This window comes from Trichechus manatus, unplaced genomic scaffold (genome assembly GCF_000243295.1).
Source record: "Trichechus manatus latirostris isolate Lorelei unplaced genomic scaffold, TriManLat1.0 scaffold00033, whole genome shotgun sequence".
In the NCBI taxonomy this organism is placed as follows: Eukaryota; Metazoa; Chordata; class Mammalia; order Sirenia; family Trichechidae; genus Trichechus; species Trichechus manatus.
In genome coordinates this window covers 9,298,898-9,320,237 of record NW_004443969.1, presented here as the reverse complement: position 1 = coordinate 9,320,237, position 21,340 = coordinate 9,298,898, and the positions used below count along the sequence as shown (strand labels likewise).

At 42.8% G+C, this 21,340-nt stretch overlaps 1 protein-coding gene across 4 annotated transcripts in view; it reads left to right on the top strand.

Annotated features, from left to right (window-relative positions):
* The window catches only part of ZRANB3 (zinc finger RANBP2-type containing 3), a 284,417-nt gene extending 279,972 nt beyond the window's left edge, over positions 1-4,445 (top strand). For all 4 annotated transcript variants that reach the window (XM_023730197.1, XM_023730198.1, XM_023730199.1 and 1 more), the window contains one exon: positions 3,274-4,445. In XM_023730197.1, coding sequence (XP_023585965.1) covers positions 3,274-3,372 — 99 coding nt within the window. In that variant the 3' untranslated portion in view covers positions 3,373-4,445. The remainder of the gene's footprint in view (positions 1-3,273) is intronic.
* The last annotated feature ends 16,895 nt before the right edge of the window (positions 4,446-21,340 follow it).

Below are 21,340 nucleotides of genomic sequence, written 5' to 3'. Positions count from 1 at the left end.
CAAATCTTCAACAATTCTCTCTGTATTTTCTGTTATCCCCTCCTTTTCTGGTACTCCAATCACTCGTAGGTTATTCCTCTTGATAGAGTCCCACATAATTCTTAGGGTTTCTTCATTTTTTCTAATCCTTTTTCTGATTTTTCCTCAAATAAGTCGGTGTCAAGTGCTTTATCTTCAATCTCACTAATTCTAACTTCCGTTGCCTCAGTTCTGCTCCTATGACTTTCTATTGAGTTGTCTAATTCTGAAATTTTATTTTTAATCTTCTGGATTTCTGATTGCTATCTCTCTATGGATTCTTGCAGCCTGTTAAATTTGTCATTATGTTCTTCTCTAATCTTTTTAATTTCCTCTATTGCATGTTCTGTGTTTTGCTTAATTTCCTTCGTAGTTTCTTGAAGACGTCTGTATTCTGCCTCCAGTAATTCCAAGAAATTTTCCTCCTCTGGAAAATTTCCAGTTTCTTTATTTTGGGAGCTTGCTGAAGCTATCATGGATTGCCTCTTTATGTGATTTGATAATGACTGTTGTCTCCGAGCCATCAATATGTTTTTATATTTATTTGTTTGCTTACTGTGTCCTAGCTTCTTGTTTTGTTTTGATATGCCCAAATAGGCTGCTTGTATGAGCTAGTTTGATTATTGACACCTTTGAAGCTCTAATGTCCTGTCACCTGGTGGTTAGATCTGTTACTAGGTATGTGAGCTCAGGATTCCACCCACTCCTGCTGTGTAGATTCAGCTCAGGTGCTCAAGTAGATAGGCACCAAGTATGTGTTGTAGGCTCTCACCTACAGAACTAGACAGGCACGGGTGATTGGCTTAGGCTCAGGCATCTGGTTGCAGCAGGGGGACACACTCTGAGCAAGAGAGGTGGCTGACAGCCGCCCACAAGTGTCCAGGAGGAAGGCGTGTCCCTGTTCCCTAGAACTTGTAGGTGGGTGGGTTTTGCAGCCGGACTATGAGCACCCAATGCTGTTGGCTGTAAGGACTGGGGTGCACCTCTTATTCTTGGGCCCCTATCGCAAGTGGCTAGGTGGCATGGGTGGAGCCACCAGTCCTCAGACCCCTAATGTGGGTAGGTGAAGACCTGCTTACTGGGCAGAGCAGTGTCAAATGTCACGAACCTGCCACTGCACAGGTGAAACAGTTCAAGTTAGACTTCAGATATATACCCTGCTGTACTGTGATAATGAGGGCCTACACTGTCGATATGGGCCCACACAAGTCTCTGCAGGGGGAGAGACACTCAGAGTCCGTGGATCCCTTATGCCTGTGCCTAGGCAAAGGAGATGTGCCTACCCTGGGTTCCTGGCTTAGGGGAGCTGGCAGTTTATTGTTTCCCCTGTTTGTTAATTTGTTCACTCTCCAAGGCCGGGAGAATGACTCCACTGACGGATCCTACTTCCAGCCCAGGGGACTCAGCAATTGCTGAAGGCTGTCCAGGACCCAGTGCAGAGCAGGGAGCGGGAAGGTAAATGGGAAAGAGGTTTTCCCCAAAGGGGGCTGTTTTTGATCTGCGCAGTAGGCTGTACGCAAGTACTTATCTTTTGCCTTTGAGGGCTGTTTCTCACTGGTTCTGGGTGGCCAAATAGACTCTCAGCGGCTGGGTCTCTCCCGGTGTGGAAAACATGCCTCCCGAACACGGCTGATTGCCTGCCCCACCGCTCACCGATGAGCTGATTAGGCCTGATGGGCTCAGGCTCTCGCCAGGTCAGGTCTTGCAACTCCTCCGCTGCTTCTGAACCGTATCTCTCTCCCCCTGCCACTCAGTCCAATTCCTCAGCTTTGCCTTAGATTTTCAGGGCTCCTAGATTGTCATATATAATTGATTCACTTGTTTTTCCGGGTCTTTGTTGTAAGAAGGTCCACCGGAAGCATCTGACTACTCTGCCATCTTGGCCCCGCCTCTACCAGGATAGATTTTTAATAAGCAGTCCAGCAAAAGGCGGTAGAACCTACCTGTTGAGATAATCTTTGAAAGAAGTATATGTTCAATTTTTCCCATATTCTTCAGCCATTCATAATATTTGTCATCCAAAATGGCTGCAGAATATTCTGTTGAGTAGATCTCTGCCATAGTTTACTTAGTCATTCTCATACTGATGGCATTTATGTTGTTTCCATTTATTTGCTCATATGCATAATGTTGCCAAGGACACGTTTTGTATACTAAACTGTTTTCTACATTTTGAACTATTTCCTTAACATAGATTCTCAGATCCAAAATCACTGAGTCAAAGTGCTTGGATATATTTTGAGACTGTAGGAATTTATCACCAAAGAATTATACCAGATTATATTCCGCCAAATCGGCAATGAACGAGCATGCCCGTTTAACTGCACCATGAGTACCAATGTGGTGGGAGAAAAATGGCATGTCATTGTTTACTAAAGAAACTGATGTCTCTTTAAAATGATGATCAGTTTTATTTACTCTTTCGAGTACTGTTCAGATCCTTTGCCATTGTCTATAATGAATGATCTCTTTAGTGGTCTTCTTTTAATATTTAGATTCCATAATCTCTTCTCAAACATAATTTTACATAAATGGGATCATGTCCTATAGGCAGTTTTGCTTTCTTTTAGTTCTATCCTTCTTTTCTCTCCCCACCTCTTCCACCTGACTCACTTCACATGTACATGGCCTTGTCAGCTATGCAAATCATTAACAAATTCAAGACTTATAAGAAAATTAAGAAATAGCAAAAGAAAAAGAAGACTCTAATTACTTTTTAGATTTTCCTGAAAATTTTTTATTTGTAGGAGGGTAAGAAGACTCCAGCTCTGCTCTATCTTATTGTGCGTTGAGATATATCGTCTGTATTGGCTTGGCTGTTGAGTTGGGAATGGTTTCTAGGCCCAGAAAATAGGAAGTGGGGGCTTTTTATTTTTTAGCCAGCCATCTTTATTGAAAAGATGCTTTAGAAAATAAGGTAGGTGTACTGAAGGTGTTTTTGGACAATTTGGGGACTCCGGGAAATCCAAGATGCCTTCTGATCTCCCACTCATGTGAGCAGAATCAAAACTTCCCCACAGCTGTGTGCTGTCTTCAGAATCTGGTCGTAGGCAACCTAGGGCCGATGCTGAGCACTTTCCTGAGTGGTTGGGGGCCTCTGCCTTGTGGCATGGGGAGCCCCCTAATGCAAAAGCACTGGTAAGTGGGTATGGTGATAATGTAGATTTTTCCAGACTAATAGAATACAAAGAGTTTTTGAGCTTCTGTAGCCAGTTTTTTCCTAACATATGTATGCATGTGTATTTTTAACTTTAGCGAACTGCCAGACAAGCCAAAGAAAGAAGCCAGGTGAGAAGACAATCTCTGGCATCAAAGCACGGATCAGACATCACACGATTTTTGGTAAAGATGTAAAGTGTAAAAGTATGTGAATGGATGACAAATGGTTTACGTGTGGAGGAATTTAACACAAACCTTTTTTCATATGTGTCTAATTTTGTAACAGTGAAAATTTTCAGGACAAAAATCAAGAAGTCAACTTCTGTTTCTATATTAAGCATTTTTTATGCTAAAAAATAGCTTTTGAAAGTACTTAACAGAAACTGAGATGCAATGCTAAATATTTCTGTATCTTGTTGATTTCATGCAGACTCTCAATTATGTTTCAGCAATGTTTTGTTAAGCCTACATTTTCCCCTAATATACCTTAATCACTGTTATTATGCATAGATATTGTATTTGAAAAGTATACTTTCAAGTACCTGAAAAATGCTGCTGAATTAGTATTGGTTCTGGACTATTATAGTTATAAATGGAGCATTGCATAACTGTAAGGGAAATTTTGTGGGCAAGTCATCATTATTCAGGAATTCTGGGCCAAGCCTGACCAGCCTGCTTAGTATGCAAGAGAGACGCTTGTTCACTAAATGCTTCCAGAGTGGGCTTGGGGTACACATTTGGGGTTGTTGCCTTTTTTGCTTTATTTCTTAGCCAGCCATCTTTATTGAAAAGATGCTTTTGAAAATACGCTAATTGTACTTATGGTGTTTTTGGATGATTTGGGGGTTCTGGGTAAAGTAATTGTTAAAACTATTAAAAAACTGAAAACATAAAGTGTAAAATGACGTTTAAGCTTCATTTTATAGGGTTTACTGTCAAAGCATCCTTTATCCTCTGGTTATCATTTTCTGATTTTAAAATCCTGTTTTATTAAAAGTGTGTTTCTGATACCTCTTTTAAAAGAATGATGATGGCAAAACACTTTACAGTACAATATGATCAGATGGATACACACATCAAAAAATACAATGGTAAAATTAAAAAGTAAGTGTTATTTTTTACCCTGAAGAGCTCAAGAATGTTGATTTCTTTGACATATCATTTACAGTGTTTTTCATACCAAAAAAAGAAATAGAAGAGTGATAATAAGACAAAGCCAGGGCATAACCCTGCACTGTGTCAGAATCATGAGAGTGAAGTGGCAGAACTGGGCAAATACATATCCAGGAATGAACAACCAGTGAAACTAGTTGCTGTTGAGTTGATCCTGGCTCATGGCAACCCCATGTGTTACACAGTAGAACTGTGCTTCAGAGGGTTTTCGGTGGCTGATTTTTTTGGAAGCAGATCATCAGGACTTTCTTCCGAGGTGCCTCAGGGTAGACCTGAACGTCTAACTTTTTAGATAGCCACTGAGCTCCTTTAACAGTTTACACCACCCAGGGACTCCAGAAAAGAACTACAATCACAAAAGGCACCTGTTGGTAAATGCTGTTTGGCTGTAAACCTCATTAGCTTGAGCATTTTCCGATTTTAATTAGTAGCTGGTATTTTACAACATAAAGGACTTTTTAGAAAGATTATGCAATCATGAATTTTCCTTCTAGAGCTGTTATTAAGTTTATAATGAATTCCCAGTATGAGATGAAATAGTGTTGTTAGTTTTATAATCTAGGCTGGGCTTTCTCTGGCCTCCTTTCTGCTTTGCTGGCCGGGCTCTGCATGTCCTGCCTCACTTCAAGAGCCCTGCTCCTCCAGCACCCCCAGGCAAGTCTGGTCTCAGTAGGTCAGATATCAGTGTCGCTTGCTCTCTAGATCAAGTCAAGATGGTAATTCAGGGAGAGAGTTCTCCAAGGTAGGAGGTGTATGGTGGTTTGAGATGAAATGATTCAGGAAGATGGTCTCTTTATGCCAGATTTCAAAATCCTGACCAATTAAAAACATCATAAGGAACAAGCATTTGCCACACAGGACAGTGACTGCCTCATCGCGATCTTTCCTGCTATGTCTCAGGAGCTGTATGTACTGTCCTCCCCTAATTCGATCTACTTTCCTCGTGGGGCACGTTGAGATTAAGGCTCCGGGGCTGAAAGTAAAGATACAGATAGATTGAGTAGCAGGAACCTCAGACAGTCGATACTGCAGGGGCACTTTAGGAAGGAGGCTATTTCATCCTTACAGTGTGAAAGAGAAGCTGCCACTTAGGATTGTAAATGGGAGGTTCTGACAGAGGGACATGGAAAGTCAGTGCAGAGTGCTCCCCTGGGGAGAAAATAGCTACTGCCTCATGGGAGATATAGATTAAGTGGAAAACAATCGAGGGGGATACGAAGAAGGATGAAGATCATGAAGATCAGCCCCAGCTCATAAAAGACTCAGAAGTTGCAAGAGGCAGCTTAGACTTGAAAAGGCTCTGGATCCAGGGGACAGAGCTGGGGAATAAAGAAGACTGTTCACAGAAGGGAAGCGTGTACAGCCTGCCCTGAGAAACAGGGCTGTGCTGATCAGAGGAGGTTGTGTCCTCGCTTGGACCTTGGCAGTACAGCTGATCTGAGCATGCTGTGGCTGGTGAGGACCTCATGAGCAGATGGACTCGCAGACCAAGACCGTGCACGCTGTTTTAGTCAGGGTTCTCCAGAGAAACCGAATGAGGAAGATGGACGGATGGATGGATGGATGGATGGGTGAGTGGGTGGATTTATTTTAAGGAATTGGCTCACATGATTGTGGGGACCTGGCAAGTCCAAAATCCATAGGTCAGGCGACAGGCTAAAGATTCTTGTAGTCTTGTGTCCCAAAATGATGTGAAAAGTAAAGAAGTTCTGGCGAGATGTCTGTTTATATTCTAGAGGCAGAATACACCCTAGGGAAACCATTTTTGCTCTTAAGGCCACATTATGCTTTACTTAAGGCCAACTGATTTAATCACATGTAACTGCTTCATAACAGCATATAGGCCAACGATTGACCCAACAGCTGGATACCATAGCCTGGCCACATTGACACATAAAATTAACTAACACACACACCAAGTGTTTGGTTTCCTTTCTGCTTGCCGTCACTGGGTGACATAGGTCTCCAGACAGTCTCTGACTACTGATAGAGTTGCCTTTAGCAGCCCCAGAGCCTGGAGGTGATTTTGTTTGGAATTTTTAAAGAAACCCATTCTTAGCATTAATCACAGCTTAGTGCACATTTCTTGGGGAGACTTTCCTGTGACAAATGAATACCTCTCTATATTTTCTTATCCATGGATAGTAAAAAAGATTTTCTGTCCACATGTCTTGCTAGTAAATGAAATCTCTTCTTCAGAACCTTGAGTGAAACATTTAAAATATAGTTTCTTTAGAAACAAAAATACAAAGCACTTTCAGTTACATTCTTGAGGCTTTCAGAATAAAATGGAAGATTTGTGTTTACTTACAGGATATGGAATCATGGGTATCAAACATCAAAAATAGGCTGTGGAGATACCATCTTATTTTCTGTTTCATGTTATTAACCTGTCTCTCATTCTACCATTTATTCTTTTGAACTGGAAAACTGTGAGCTTCTAGTCACTGCACGAATCTATTTAAATAGCCAACCACCAGAAGAATATCCCATTCCATCTCAAGTTTGTCACTCGCTTTGCATTGTTAAGGATTTCTTGCCACCCTAGTTGTATTCATATATACTACCTACTGTCATCATTACTAAAGTGCATTCTGGTTTCCATCTACCTGCCTCTCCCACTAATCTGCCTCAACAGACTTTCTCTGGCTCTCCGAAATCACTCACTAGCTCTGTTTCTGTAATAGATACTAGCTTTTTTCTGGAGACTGGCATATAGAACACCTTTAAAATGTTGCTAATTAATCCTGCATTTGCTGAAGTGTTCATGCTTCACAGTCTCTGTGCTCTTATGCATCTGCCTTCCCTACGACCAGATTGCATTGTTCAATTACAGAAACTCCAAATGTCTGTATATATATGACAGCTAAGGTCGGTTTACGAAAAATGTCAATGTAATTTTGACATGGCCTACAAAATGAGCTGACGAGAGCACCATCACGGTACCTGAGCTAAGCAATGCTCAGCACACCGCGTACACACAGACACCACAGGCACAGCCCGTCTTCTCGGCTGTAACTCCAGACTCCTGCACTTCAGCTTTCGAGCAACCTGTGCAAACCTGCATAACGTCTAACCTGCTTTCCATAGAAATATTCCCTTACAGAACTCTGACTTCTGCCTTGGCTTTCATCAAAGGAATATAAAAAAAGACACACATGAAACATCACTGTGCTGCTGCAGCTGCTGCTGCTGCTGCTGTTGTTGTTGTAGTTGTTTTGAAAAGCACTGTTGGGAGGTTTGGGGATGACAATTACTATGTCTCTCTCCACACATCAAATCCAGAGCCAGTTAAGAAGTGAGACACAGCTGAGACAGATGGAAATCAAAATATCAGTTTTAAGGTTATGAAGTAGAATTGGAGAACATGGCATGGATCTGCAGCCACCATCAAGCTCCCCACACCCAGTCAGGGCCCTGCGCAGCCTCCTGCAGGGAAGAAGGGGCCTCATCTATCTAGGAGGGAAGGCACACTTACCCTGAAACCCAGCCCCACAGCCACTGGCCCCATCGTGGGACAATGAGAGAAGGACCTCCACGCCTGTCATCAGATAACCAGCCAAGGGCTTGTGTCCTTAGCACATCAAAGTGGCTTTGCAAAAAGCCCCGGTCCTGTAGGGGGAGAAGGGATAGAGGTTTCCATGCTCCATGACTTCTCAGAAATTCTCCAATCTGATGCCACTCTGCCTCCTTGCTGGAGGAGGGAGTAAGGGGGCACAGAGGCCATGACTGCAACTCCCAAACCTTCCCTTTCAGCAAACCTTCCTCCAGCAAACCTTGAAGCATCTTTGTACGCCATGTTTCTTATGTAGCACGACGACTCTCTGTTAGTTCCTAATGAAACACCATTGTTCAAATGTTGTGCTGTCCTTGAAACCTGGAAGTCTGTCACACACCAGTTCTTAAATTCCCCGTGAGCACTAGAGTCATCTGCCACCCTGAAATTGATCAAATCAGTGACTGCCCTTTGTTGTTCAGTCCATGAGCAGCTCTGAGACCCAGTCCGTGGTCCCTGTGCCTGGAGCAGTTCTGTGGGAAGGAACGACACCTGCCTTCATGTTTTCTCCCGGTGAGGTTCCACATCTGTGAGAGACTGAGCACCCATATTTTGTTCAAATCAATCCAGCCAGTTTTTTTTTGAAGTATCTGTGAGTTGTGACCACTAATTATAGTTAGCTACATAACCAGTGGTTAAAGTGAAATGGGAAAACACACACACAGTTGCCTTCGAGTGTATTCCGACTCCATGTGTGTGTCAGTAGAACTGTGCTCCATAGGGTTTTTAATGGCTGAAGTTTCAGAAGTAGGTCACCAGGCCTTTCTTCTGAGGTGCTTCTGGGTGGACTCAAACCTCCAACCTTTCGTTTAGCAGCCAAGTGTGTTAACCGTTTGCACCGCTCAAAAAGTCCTAGTGAAATGGAGTCCTACCTAAACAAGAAAGTTGTGTCTAACAGAAAAATATTTTACCCTAAAGTTTTTATATTTTAATTTAAATTAAACAAAATTTGAAATTCAGTTCCTCAGTCTTAGTGGCCACATTTCAAGTGCTCAGTAGCCACATGTGGCCACTGGCCATGGTATTGGATAGTACAGCTCTAGGAAAGATTTGTGAGGTAAGGTTTGTTTTGCTTTGATCTTCTTTACTGAAGGGCTTTTATTATCCTTCCTTTTTAAAAATGCGTACTGGGACCCTTGTGAAAAAAGGATGTGAGTCTACAGAAGGTTGGGAAGTAGCTGTTGAAACAAACACCTCTGCAGGGAATCACTCTGAGCTTTCTAGAGATTACCCCTCAAATGTGCAAATGGCTGGTTGTATCTTCCAGACATGATTCCAGAGCAGAAGTCAGTTGAGACTTGTCTTCCGTTCTGGAAGCAGCAACACTTTCACACTCAACCCAGCGATGAGCCTGCTGCTTCAGATAAAAATACTAGTGCTGGCAGCAGCCTCAGCTTCCTTATGCAACACTCGAGAAGTTCTGCTCTGATTGTGGGGATCATGCTGGGAATATCCGTGTGTGGAATGCCAGCTGCTTCAGGAAAGTTGTTTTTATCAGAGCTGAAGGAGCAAGACAAAGAGACTTTGGCATTTTTTAGTTGTTGTTGTTTTTAAGATAATTAGCATAAAATATAAGATGCTAAACCTCAGGGAAATGCAATTAAAGCCATAGTAAGATACTACTTCCCACCCATCAAACAGGGAAAAATGTATCTCAGTACCAGGAGTTGACAGGGATGTGGAGTAACGCACTCTGACCCAGAACTGGCAGGAATATGAATTAGTTCAGCCACTTCGGAAAACAATTTGATGTTATCAAATAAAGCTGAAGGTGCATATAAACCCTAGTGATATAAACCCTGGAGAAGCTGTGGGCCTGTGGACGAGGAGTCACAGTAGGAATACTCACAGGGCATTATCTGAACCGGCAGAGTATCCGGATAACCCATCTGTCTTCAATACAAAATACAAGCAGGTCAGGAAGGATATACTCAAATGTGGTTTTATTTATATGAAGGTCAGAAACATGCAGAATTTATTGTTTAACAATACATTCATATGTGGTAAGACTATAAAGAAAAGCAGAGGAATGGTTAACAGAAGCTCACAGTGGTTATATTTTGGGGAGTGGAAGAAGGGGCATATGTTGAAGGAGGGGCCCCAGAGTTCTTTAAAGGTTACAGCAGTGTTCTGTCTGAGGGCAGTGGTGGTTCAGTGGTAGACTTCTCAGCTTCCATGCAGGAAACCCCGGGTTCAGTTCCTAGCCAGTGCACCCCGTACAGAGCTACCACCCCTCTGTCAGTGGAGGCTTGACTGTCACAGTGATGCTGAACAGGTTTCAGTGGAGATTCCAGACTAAGACAGACTAGGAAGAAAGGCCTGGAGATCTACTTCCAAAAATCGGCCAATGAACACACAATGGATCACAACAGTCAGGTCCATTATGCATGGGGCCAACTCGACAGCAGCTAACAACAGCATTATTCTCTTTCTAAAGCCAGGTTTTCACAGGTGATCATTAGCATTCTATATACTTTCCAACATACATATTTGGAAATCTGAAATATTTCATGATAAAAACAGTACCTAGCTTAGATAAAAGAAATAATAGGAAATGTACTTCTCAATTAATTAGGCATCTATAGTGCAAGGATTTGATGGATTAAAGAAAGCTGTAAATTGTAAATAAAACATGATCCCTTGCCCTTCAAGATTTTGCAGTCTAGTAGATTCAGAGAGCTTGCCCATCTGTTCCATAATGTATTCTGACAATCACAGCTGGCCTCCACTCTGCTAGCATGAAATGTATTAAATTAGCGAGCACAAAGGCTATGAAGAATTAGCTAAGTGTATTGGTGAGTGATTTGCAGGTGGTGTGGTGTGTGGGGAGTGGGCCAGACCAATGGTAAATTAAGACTGGTTTAGAGAGGAGGCTGGGATTCCTAAATGGCAGGATTTCAAGTACTTACATGCTTCACTCGGTGTGCAGTTTTACTGAAAATCAGCCCTATACTTTTACTTCTATAGCAAGTAAAAGGCAGACGTCATATCCCCCTTTTGCCAGTGGGAAAATTGAGACATTTTCCTGCTTACCCTGTTCAGAAATACTTCAACGGCATAGAAATACCCAGAAGGAGCATCCGTGAGTTTGCTCTTCACTTTTGCTCTCTCCATGTGTACCTAACGAGCAGCGCATGCAAAACCTCAGGACATGCAGGGCTCCATTCGGGGCGTCATTTGGAGCTCACCCCATTACATTGTTGGTAGCTTTCTCATCCAGCATTCAACTCTCCTAAGCTCCCCCTGATTTTGAGCAGTAGTGGGGCCAGGCCCTTGGACCTCAGATACATCTCTATAGATGGACTGCCGGAAAGGCTCACGAGCACAGTGATCTTGAAAAGGAAGTTAATCAGGATAATCAAAGAATAAAACACCAATTCCCATGCTCAGCAAATGCAGTTTATAAAATTCCTTCTAAGTTATCTGCTGTATGTACTATTCATCAGCCTCAATGGAACAACCAAAAGTTGTCAATTAATTGACATGATTTCTGTCCTCACTTATTATTATTCTATTGTTATTGTTACACAATATCATTTTCATTAGACAGGAGCCTTTTGTGTCTAGTAATTTAAAATGGATGTTGAATATCATCTTAACAACTCAATGTGTTCTCCCAGTCTTCCAGTTGTTCCTCTGAAAAACGTGGGAGCATTTGATTCTTAGTACCTTCTCTCCCAACCCACAATAAGCCACAAGAACTATAGGCAGGTATTAATCTATTTCAGCTGATTAAATGGTGTCTTGCCAAGATGAGATTTGTCTTGAGTATAATTTCTTGGGTACTCTTCTAAAGGAGAATGGTCTTTCTTCAGAGGCCTACACAGGAACCCAATGGCATTTTCCAGTCTTTTAGAGGAGAGTAACAAAGGAATTATCTTTCTGCTGAAATCAAGAAATTGAGATCCAGAGAGCCCTAAGCTGTCCATAACCCCTGGCTGAGACAGCCGATGGCACCTGGTTAGCATTTGGCATTTTTGCAGCAGCCTGCTTAAAATAAGCCTGCCAGGCAGGATGATCCTGAGGTACAGTCTGACCTTTGGAATCAATTCCAGCAACGTAAACAATCTATTCCCATCCTCTCTCCAAGTCAGTTCTCAGAGCTAGGTTTTAGGATAATTTGAACAAATTGATCCTCTTCCTTGCCCGGAGGTTCCCATCTGGTAGGAGCTGGGGCTGCGCCTGGAAGGCTGTATAGCCCTGAGAGGTCAGAGGACACAGGGCTGTGGTGTCCAGTCCGTTTTGCTCTTCTGGTGCCCTGCTTCCCATCCTAATCCCGAACCTACTTCTGTGTTCTTGAAATGTGCTTACCATTTCCTTCTCTGTCACACATGAGCCTTCTGTGAAAGAATGTCTGGCTGAGGTTCTCCTTCCCCAGGAGAAGCCCCTGCTGGCCAGCCCGCGTGCACGCCTTGCCTTGCTTCGCAGACACTGACCTCTACTGGCAGCACAGATGATGGGGTCTCTGACTGACCTCCTGACACCGAAAGCGGCTGCTGGAGGAGGCCTTTTTGCTGAGAGGACTCGTTAAGTCATTCTCAGTGTGGTCAGCCCAATCCTTGCATAAATACTTCCTTTAGATGTGGTTGCTGAAGGATGGACATATCCTGAAGAAGGCAAACCTTCCTTAGCTCCAGAAGACTTCTACCTCTTTGGTATGCTCTGTGCAGCTTTACTACCACCCCATCTGTCAGCTTGTCATACTGTGGTGGCTTGGGGGTTACTATGATGCTGGAAGTTATGCCACCAGTATTTCAAATATCAGCAGGGACATGTTTCAGCAGAGCTTCCAGACTAAGGCAGACTAGGAACAAAGGCCTGGTGGTCTGCTTCTGAAAACTAGCCAATGAAAACTCTATGGATCGCAGCAGAATATTGTTCAATATAGTGTTGGAAGATAAACCTCCTAGGTTGGAAGGCACTATACAATAGCCACAACAGTGGACTCAAACAGACCAACAATCATGAAGACGACATAGGACCAGGCAACATTTTGTTCTATGTAAGGTCTGTAGAGTCACAGCCAACTCACTGACAACTAACAACAACAACAAATGCAGCTTTAACATAATTAACCAGCAGGCAATCTAATATTCTACATGAGCAACAAGTCAGGAACGCTATGATTTGTTGCGGCATTTACCTACCTTTGACTCTCAGAGACTGCATCTGTACCTGGATGGCAACAGTGCCAGGTAATAACGTCACAAGAGCCATCGTTCCAGCCTTGCCTTCCTCTACCCCCCTCTCCACACAGCCACGGCGTGGTCATCAGAAAGCACCACTCTGACCACTAGTTTTCCATTACTAACTAGGGTACTCAGTGCTAGCTGCTACAGCAGGAGAAACAAAACCTCCCAATGGTTTAACAAAATAGAAGCTGGTTTCTTACCTGCAGAAATCCCTGTGTGGGTCAAGCAATTCTCATCCATCTTCTAACTCCACCATCTGGGCTGTGATCCTCCAGGGTCGTCACGCAGGGAGAGAGGGATGGAGGAGGCCCCTGTCCTCCACCTCCTGATCACGTGCGGTTAGTCCGTTGGCAAGATTCAGAGAGCTCTAACCTCTGCCAGGGTTAAGGAATGCTTCTCAAACTTTTCTCCCAGGCACAGTACCCTTAACTGCAGAGAAAAGTGAACATTTTACACCCAGGAAGCCTGAAGGAATAGCCCAAAGGGGTGTACACTTTCTTTAAAGTGTTAATGGTTCATATAGATGGTGCACTCTGTGCCATGCGACATCCGTGTTCACTTTAATAGGAAAACCCTTTCAAGTGAAAATACCACATGACCCATGGGCTCAGGGAAGATTCTGTGACTTCGGTTGTCTATTTCAGCAAATGGGGCTGGATTGCAGAAAGTCTACACGACGCAGCAGGTCCCTTCTCCAGGTCATTTCCCTTCTCTGCCCGGAGTCATAGTATATTTTGAGATCCAAACTCAAATAAATATGTGGTTACAAATAGAAGTTTTTCTCTCTGTTTAAATGATCTATTCCAAAATAATTGCTGAGAGAAACTGTATTCACTAAAGAGGTAGCAGTGATACTTTTTCAGGTTCCTCCCAGAAGGTATTCCTATAGGTGGATCTTATTGCTGAGAGCTTCAATCTTCTCTGTCACGTGACTGAATGACTTACTATCTCATTATTTTAGGGAAATATTTGTTAAAATATATTTTTGATAAAGATGACTTTCCTAAATGTTTCATTCCATGTAAATGAACTAAGAGTCTTAAGAAAATGACTCTGTACAACCATTGGCATTCTTCATTTCTTGTGCAATACATACATAGACAAAATACATACATAAGAAGGTGTATAGAAGACATAAGGAGTCCCTGAGTGGTGCAAATAGTTAACACCCTTGGCTGCTAACTGATAGGTTGGAGGTTCAAGTCCACCCAGAGTTGTCTCCAAAGACGGCTTGGCAATATGCTCCCAAAAAAATCATTGAAAACCCTATGGAGCATAGTTCTACTCTGACACACGTGGGGTCGCCATGAGTCAAAAGCAACTCAGTGGCAATTTTTTTTTTTTTTTTTTTTAAGACATGTAAAGTAAAACCTCACAATAATGCACTGAACCATCACAAAAAATTCAGATACAACATAATCGCAGTGGGTCCCTATCCTTCATCCAGGCTTTGGCTAAAGTTCTCCTTTGTGGGAGAAAAGGAGATGGAGGGAGAGCGAGGCCAGGTGGCAAAATGGCAGGCAGCCCTGACTCATGAAGCGGAGGCAGAAGGTGGATCTCTGCAATCCTTGTTCTCCCTGCCTAGTCCTTTCGAAGTTCTACGCAGTCATGAGATATAGGATTGTCCCCATTGATACATAAGCCAGTGTAAAAAACTTCCATGAGTTGGCATCAAACTGCCACATGGCCCAGACAGATTTGGATCTCACAGCCAGACCCCTAGAACTTGAGGCTGGCAAGCTAAGCAGGCTGGCTGCAGTCATTTAGCTTACCTCTCAGTCATTCAGCCCTACATCTTATGTGATTGAAATTTTTTGGCCCCATTTACTGCATTTTCGTGGGATTGTGCTAATCTACTATTTTTAAAAATAGTAAAATGAACAGCAATATACCACCTTCTAGCTTAAAAAATTGACTCTCACTAGCACCTTTTAAGCCTGTGTGCTGCTCCCCAATTACGTCCTCTCCCCTTCCCCACAAATGGAACGACTAGCCTGAATTTTGTGTCAATTATTCTCTTGCTTTTCTTCATAGGATTACTAAATATGGGCATATTCCTGAATAACTTATTGTTTAGAGTTCCCTAGTTTTGACCTTATACTGATTTCAGTATCAATAAAATGATACTGCATATATGCCTCTGTAATGTGCTTCTTCCACTCAAGTTTATGTCTGTAATACTCATCTCTGCTAATTGTGTAATTGTAGTTCATTTATTTTCACTACTCTATGGTATTCCATTATAGGGCTATTTCACAATGCGATTCTACTTTCCCATGTGAAGGACATCAGGGTTTCCATGCAGGGATCTTATGAAGAACGCTGCTGCGAACATTCTTGATGTCTCCTGGTGCACACATGTGCAAAAGTTCCTCTAAAGCAGTGGTTCTCAAACTTGAATGTGCATCCAAATCCTTTGGAGGGCTTGTAAAAACATGGACTACTGGGCCCAGCCCAGACTTTCTGATTCAACAGGTCTGGGCAGCTGGAGAATTTACATTTCTAACAAGTTCTTAGGTGATGCTGATGCTGCTGGTCTGGGACCCCACTTTGAGAACCATGGCCCCAAAGCACATATCCAGGGGCAGAGTTGTTGTATTGCGGGGCATATACTTGTTCAAACTTTACTAGATAATGTAACATTATTTTCCAAAATTCTACCAATTTACGCTCTTGCCAGTAGATAAGAGTACCTGTTGCTCCAAATTTTTGTCAACACATGAGTATTGTCTAACTCTAAAATGTTTGTCCATCTGTTATGTGTGAAGTGGTATCTCATTGTAATTTTGATTTGCATTTCTAAAATTACTGAGGTTGAACATCTCATATGTGTTTTGTTCATTTTATACTTCCTCTTCTATGATAGAGCTGTTCATGTCTTTTTTGCCTATTTTGCTATTAGATTTTTAGTCTTTTCTTACTGATTTGTGGGAGGGATCTTTTTTAATCTGTTCTGGATACTAATCTTTTGTTGGTTGTGTATGTGCAGATTTCTTTTTCCAGTCTATAGCTTCTCTCTTCACATTCTTTATGATGTTTGTTGAACAAAAGTATAATTATAATGTAGTCGACTTTATCAGTCTTTTCCTTTGTATCTTATTTAAGAAGTCCTCTCTACCCTGAAATTATAAAGCTCTTATCCCACATGGTATTCTAAACATTTTATGGATTTTGTTTCCCTTTTAGATCTTTAATCTGTCAGGAGTTAATTTTTAAGTAGGAAGTACAATAGGATCCAATTTCATTTATTCCTCCATATGAATAACCTCTTGCCCAAGCTCTGTAGTGAATATACCATCATTTCTCTACTGATCTGCTTTGCTATCTCTATTCAAGTTTTTGTATGTGTAGGTCTGTTTCTGATCTCTCTGTCTGTTGTATTGTATGACTCTGAGCTGATACAATACCCTTTTAATGATTATGGCATTAATAGTCTTCATATATCAGAAAAAGACCTTATTGTTCTTCATGAATAGCTTTGCTGTTCAGGACCTTCTGCTACTTAAATGCTACATTACATTCAATGTATGTCACTACATCACTAACCAACCAAACTCTTCAGACTGATCTGTTCTAATTCCACCAACCAACCAACCAACAAACCCTTTTGGGATTTTATTTGGAATTGCATAGATCATTTTGGGAAGAATTGACATCTTTGTGATACCAAGTCTTTCTATACAAGAACAATGGTATACCTCTGAATTTGTGTCTTTAATTTCTTTTAACAAATTTTATGATTTTCTCCTTTAAAAGCTTGCATATCTTTTGCAATATCTATTCTTTAGGTAAAAAAATTTTTTTCACTGTTGTAAATTTTATCTTTTTAAAAATTAAAACGCTGCATAGTATACAGTTTTAAAGATTGTTAATATTTTATCAAGTATTTGAGTTGCTATGGGGATGATTTTTCATGGTCTAGGATGCCATTTTCTCTGTCTACCCTCAAATTTCGTTTTGAGTGCAGTGATTTTGTCATATGCAATAAAAACATCAACAGTACTCCACCACTTCTGATCGAGAAGGTTCAAATTTGAACTATATCTCTTAAATCAGCTATATGACTACTCCGACAACTTCTTTCCTGAGAATTGACCCAATATAGATTTTTTTCCTTTCTCTCTATCACAACACAGGGGAAAGAAGAAAAGTTAAGTAGACAGAGGGAGAGTGGAGCCATCCATAAGTTTCATTTAACACAGATTTATTAAAAACTAGACCTTGAAAACCAAATGGCAAAATGTTGACAATGGGTGAATCTGGGTAAAGGATTTGTAAGACTTCTTTGTACTGTTTTTGCAACTTTCTATGTTTGAGATTATTTCCAAATAAAAGGTTAAACTAATGACCTTCAGGAATAAATAAAGTCATGAACACCACCATACTGGAGTTGCCTACACACCTTCTTCTGGACAAGGATTCGTTCCTGTTGATAGCCCTCCTAAGAGGCCAATGAGCATGTCACATATGTGAACATTCCCAGCCACAGTTTATGGGCTTAGCCATTGGCTGGCCAGTGGCCCACACCTTATGGCCAGCAGGCTGGATGAAATGATTAAGTGGGTTACTCAGATGCTTCTCTAGGCAATTTGAAAAGTGAAGGACTGAACGACAAATGACCATGTGTCATGGCTACGAGTGCAGCTCCTAGACCCACGCATGAACTAAACCCATAAGCCTCCCAGGAATATAAAAACCCAGTTGCCATCGAGTCAAACTCATGGTGATCCCATGTGTGTCAGAGTAGAACTGTGCTGATTCTTTGGAAGTAGATCACCAGAACTTTTGGTTAGCAGCCGAGTGCATTAACTGTTGGCACCACCCAGGGAGCCCCCATGTATATAATCAGGCCCTTCTGTTTGCTGCAGTTGCAGCCCCTATGACTGCTTTCCCCCTGGCACAGCTCCTCCCATCACTGACCCTGAGAGCACATCCAACGGTCACAGACTTGTCCTCCACACAGAGGGCTAGGAGAGCACCTGCACCCATGGACGATCTTATATGCAGAAGAACCTGGGAGTGGATGTGGACAGTTTCAGCTGTGTGTTAACAATGTTTCACAGAATTGTGAGGAGGAAAGGAGCTAATGTACTGTTTCTACCTGGATTCCACATGCCTCTCCCCTGCCCAGGGGTCTGAGGATGGAATCTTATGGGTCTTTGAGTTCTCTGATCCCTTTAAAATTGTTTTTTCATTTCAGTGATGTCATGCATTGAATTGTGTCCCCCCAGAATGTGTGTCAATTTGGTTAGGCCATGATTCCCAGTATTATGTGGTTGTCCTCCATTTTGTGATTTATGTCATTTTCCTATGTGTTGTAGGAAAATCTAATCTCTGCCTGTGGTTTATGAGGCAAGATTAGATTATGTTAAAGAGGATCAGGGTGGGATGTAACACCCTTACTCAGGTCACATCCCTGATCCAATGTAAAGGGAGTTTCCTTGGGGTATGGCCTGCATCACTTTGTATCTTACAAGAGATAAAAGGAAAGGGAAGCAAACAGAGAGGTGGGGCCTCATATCACCAAGAAAGCAGTGCCTGGAGCAGAGCATGTCCTTTCGTCCTGAGGTTCCTGCACAGAGAAGCTCCTAGACCAAGGGAAGATTGATGATAAGGACCTTCCTCCAGAACTGACTGAGAGAGAACACCTTCCCTTGGAGCTGGCGCCCTTGAATTCAGACTTCTAGCCTACTAGACTACTAGAATAAATTTCTCCTTGTTAAAGTGAAATACTTGTGGTATTTCTGTTATAGCAGCACTAGATAACTAAGACAAGTGATAATCTGTAAAAATGAATATCAATTCTTGCTCACCTGAAGGAGGACCACCTTACGACAGAGCTGTAGAGAGATTTCAGTACCCACATGTACAAAAGTGACCCAAAGACAAACTCCAGGTTCTGCAAGAAGTTATTCCTTTAAGAAGTTCTATGGCATTATTCATGTTTGAGAAATTCTGAATGAACGTATTTAATTTGGGGAAAATTATATGCTGTAAAATCAGATAAAATTTGGATATTTACAAAGTCGTCAAGATGGAAGCTTCAGTGATCTATCCTGGTTCTCTCACAGGATTTGTTGGATTAAATTATTTCCATCATGACCTAGGAAGGTCCTTCCTGGACTCGTCCCAGCAACTTCCACAGGCCTAGAGGTTGGTCACACACCAATTTCCTTCAGAAGCAGTTTTCACTAGGATAATCCTGGAGATCCAATAAACAAATTAGATAAAATGCCTAGCTCTCCAGCCAGATGGCAAGGCCTGATCATTTGAGCCCCTTTGGAGAGATCTCTGTTATAGACCTGAGACACACATCCTGTTAGGGCTGCACTAACTCAGCTCACTCCCGTTTTAGAGAAGTTGACCTTCTTACACCATATCCAATTATGATACACAAGCCTCCCAAAGGCAGGGAAGAACTTTTCAAACTTATTAAAAGCAATTGTATTCTCTTGGTTTTGACCTTCCTACAGGGAAATCAGAGTCGCTCGGTGGCACAAATTGTGAAGTGCTCCACTACTAGCCTAAAGGTTGGTGGTTTGAAGCCACCCAGAGGCGCCTTGGAAGACAGGCCTGGCGATCAGCTTTCAAAAGGTCACAGCCTTGAGGACCCTATAGAGCAGTTCTACTCTGCGCACATGGGGCCGCCATGAGTCAGAATCGACTCGACAGCACCTAACAGCAACACAGGGAATTCGGGGGCAGTGGTGGTTCCATGGTAGAATTCTCATCTTCCATACGGGAGACCTCGGTGTGACTCCAGCCAGTACACCTTGTGTGCAGTCACCACCCATCCCTTAGTAGAGGCTTGCGAGTTGCTATGATGTTGAACAGGCTTCAGCAGAGCTTCCAGACTAAGGCAGACTAAGAGGCCTGACGATCTACTTCTAAAAATCAGCCCATGAAAACCCTTTAGACCACAAGAGCCCAGGCAGCACCCGATCATGGAAATGGTGCAGGACCAGGCAACGTTCTGTTCTGTTGTGCTTGGGGTCACCATGAGTTGGGAGCCGACTGCACGGCAGCAAACAACACCACAAGGAATTCAGCCTGTCCCTTGAGAGCTCCAGAAGAGAAGTTTCTTGCTTAGAGTTGTTTTTCCCAATGTATTGAACATCCTGAAACAAGAGGAGTAAGGAAAAGCGATTTCCTAGGCTACCGAGTCAGCTGCTGAAAATGTACAGCCCCTCTGCACAGAGGAGCTGCCGGCCATTTTGCCAGGCAGGATGGGGCAGACGGGAATGGGCCCTGACCAGCTCCAGAGGCGGAGACTAGGGGAGCCCGTCGGATCAGGGTTCAGCTCAGCCAAAGAGGAGGAGGTTGGGTCCCTCTCCCCATATCATCTACCCCCATGACGTTACCATTTCAGTCCCAGAATAGTTAAAACGTTTGGGAAATTCACAGTCTAAAAATATATCCTTTTTACATGTAGGCAAGATAACACAGGAGAGTGACAGAGTTACTAAGAATGCGGCTCCCTCCTTATGTAACTTGGACAAAAATAAAGAGTGTTCTGAGCCAGAAATAGGGCTGAGAAGGAAGAACGTGAATAAATAGCACTGACAAGTCATTATTTACTCAAACTGTCAAATGGCTGAAGAACGAAGAAGTTTTGATCCGTGTCCCATAATGCATTACTCAGGTCTCGCTGGCCCCAAAGGGAGCTGAGGTCACTCCTCTGACAAATGTTTGCCATGAGCACGTATGTTTGTAGAGGAGGCTGTTGAAGGAAAGGTAAGAAGGGGCCGCGCTCGTTCTCCTTCCTGCTGCGGCTCCCTTTTTATTCGCACGGAAGGCTCCTGGATACTGTACGTAATGGGTGTTTCCTACACAATATCATCCCAGCCTGTGCTGAATCACAAGGAGTGCAGACGTCAGAGCAGCCCTTGCTGGGGGCCGCACGTGGGCAGGTGGCTGTGCTGCGGCGCGGAGGCCGAGTGTTCACCTGCCACAGACGCTGTGCCAGGGACTCCCATCCCACCACAGGACGGCTGGCCCCAGGGGGTTCAAAGCTGGGCGTCCCTGGCTTGTCGCCGTCCCCGCTGCTCACATCCAGTCCTCCACCACGTCCTATCGCTGTTACTTCCTTCGTCTCTCCCCGTTGCCACTGCCGTAGGCCAAGGCCACTGCCATTTCTTTTTTTTTTTTTTTAATAGTACTTTAGGCGAAGGTTTACAGAACAAATAGTTTCTCGTTAAACAGTCAGTACACATATTGTTTTATGACATTGGTTAACAACCCC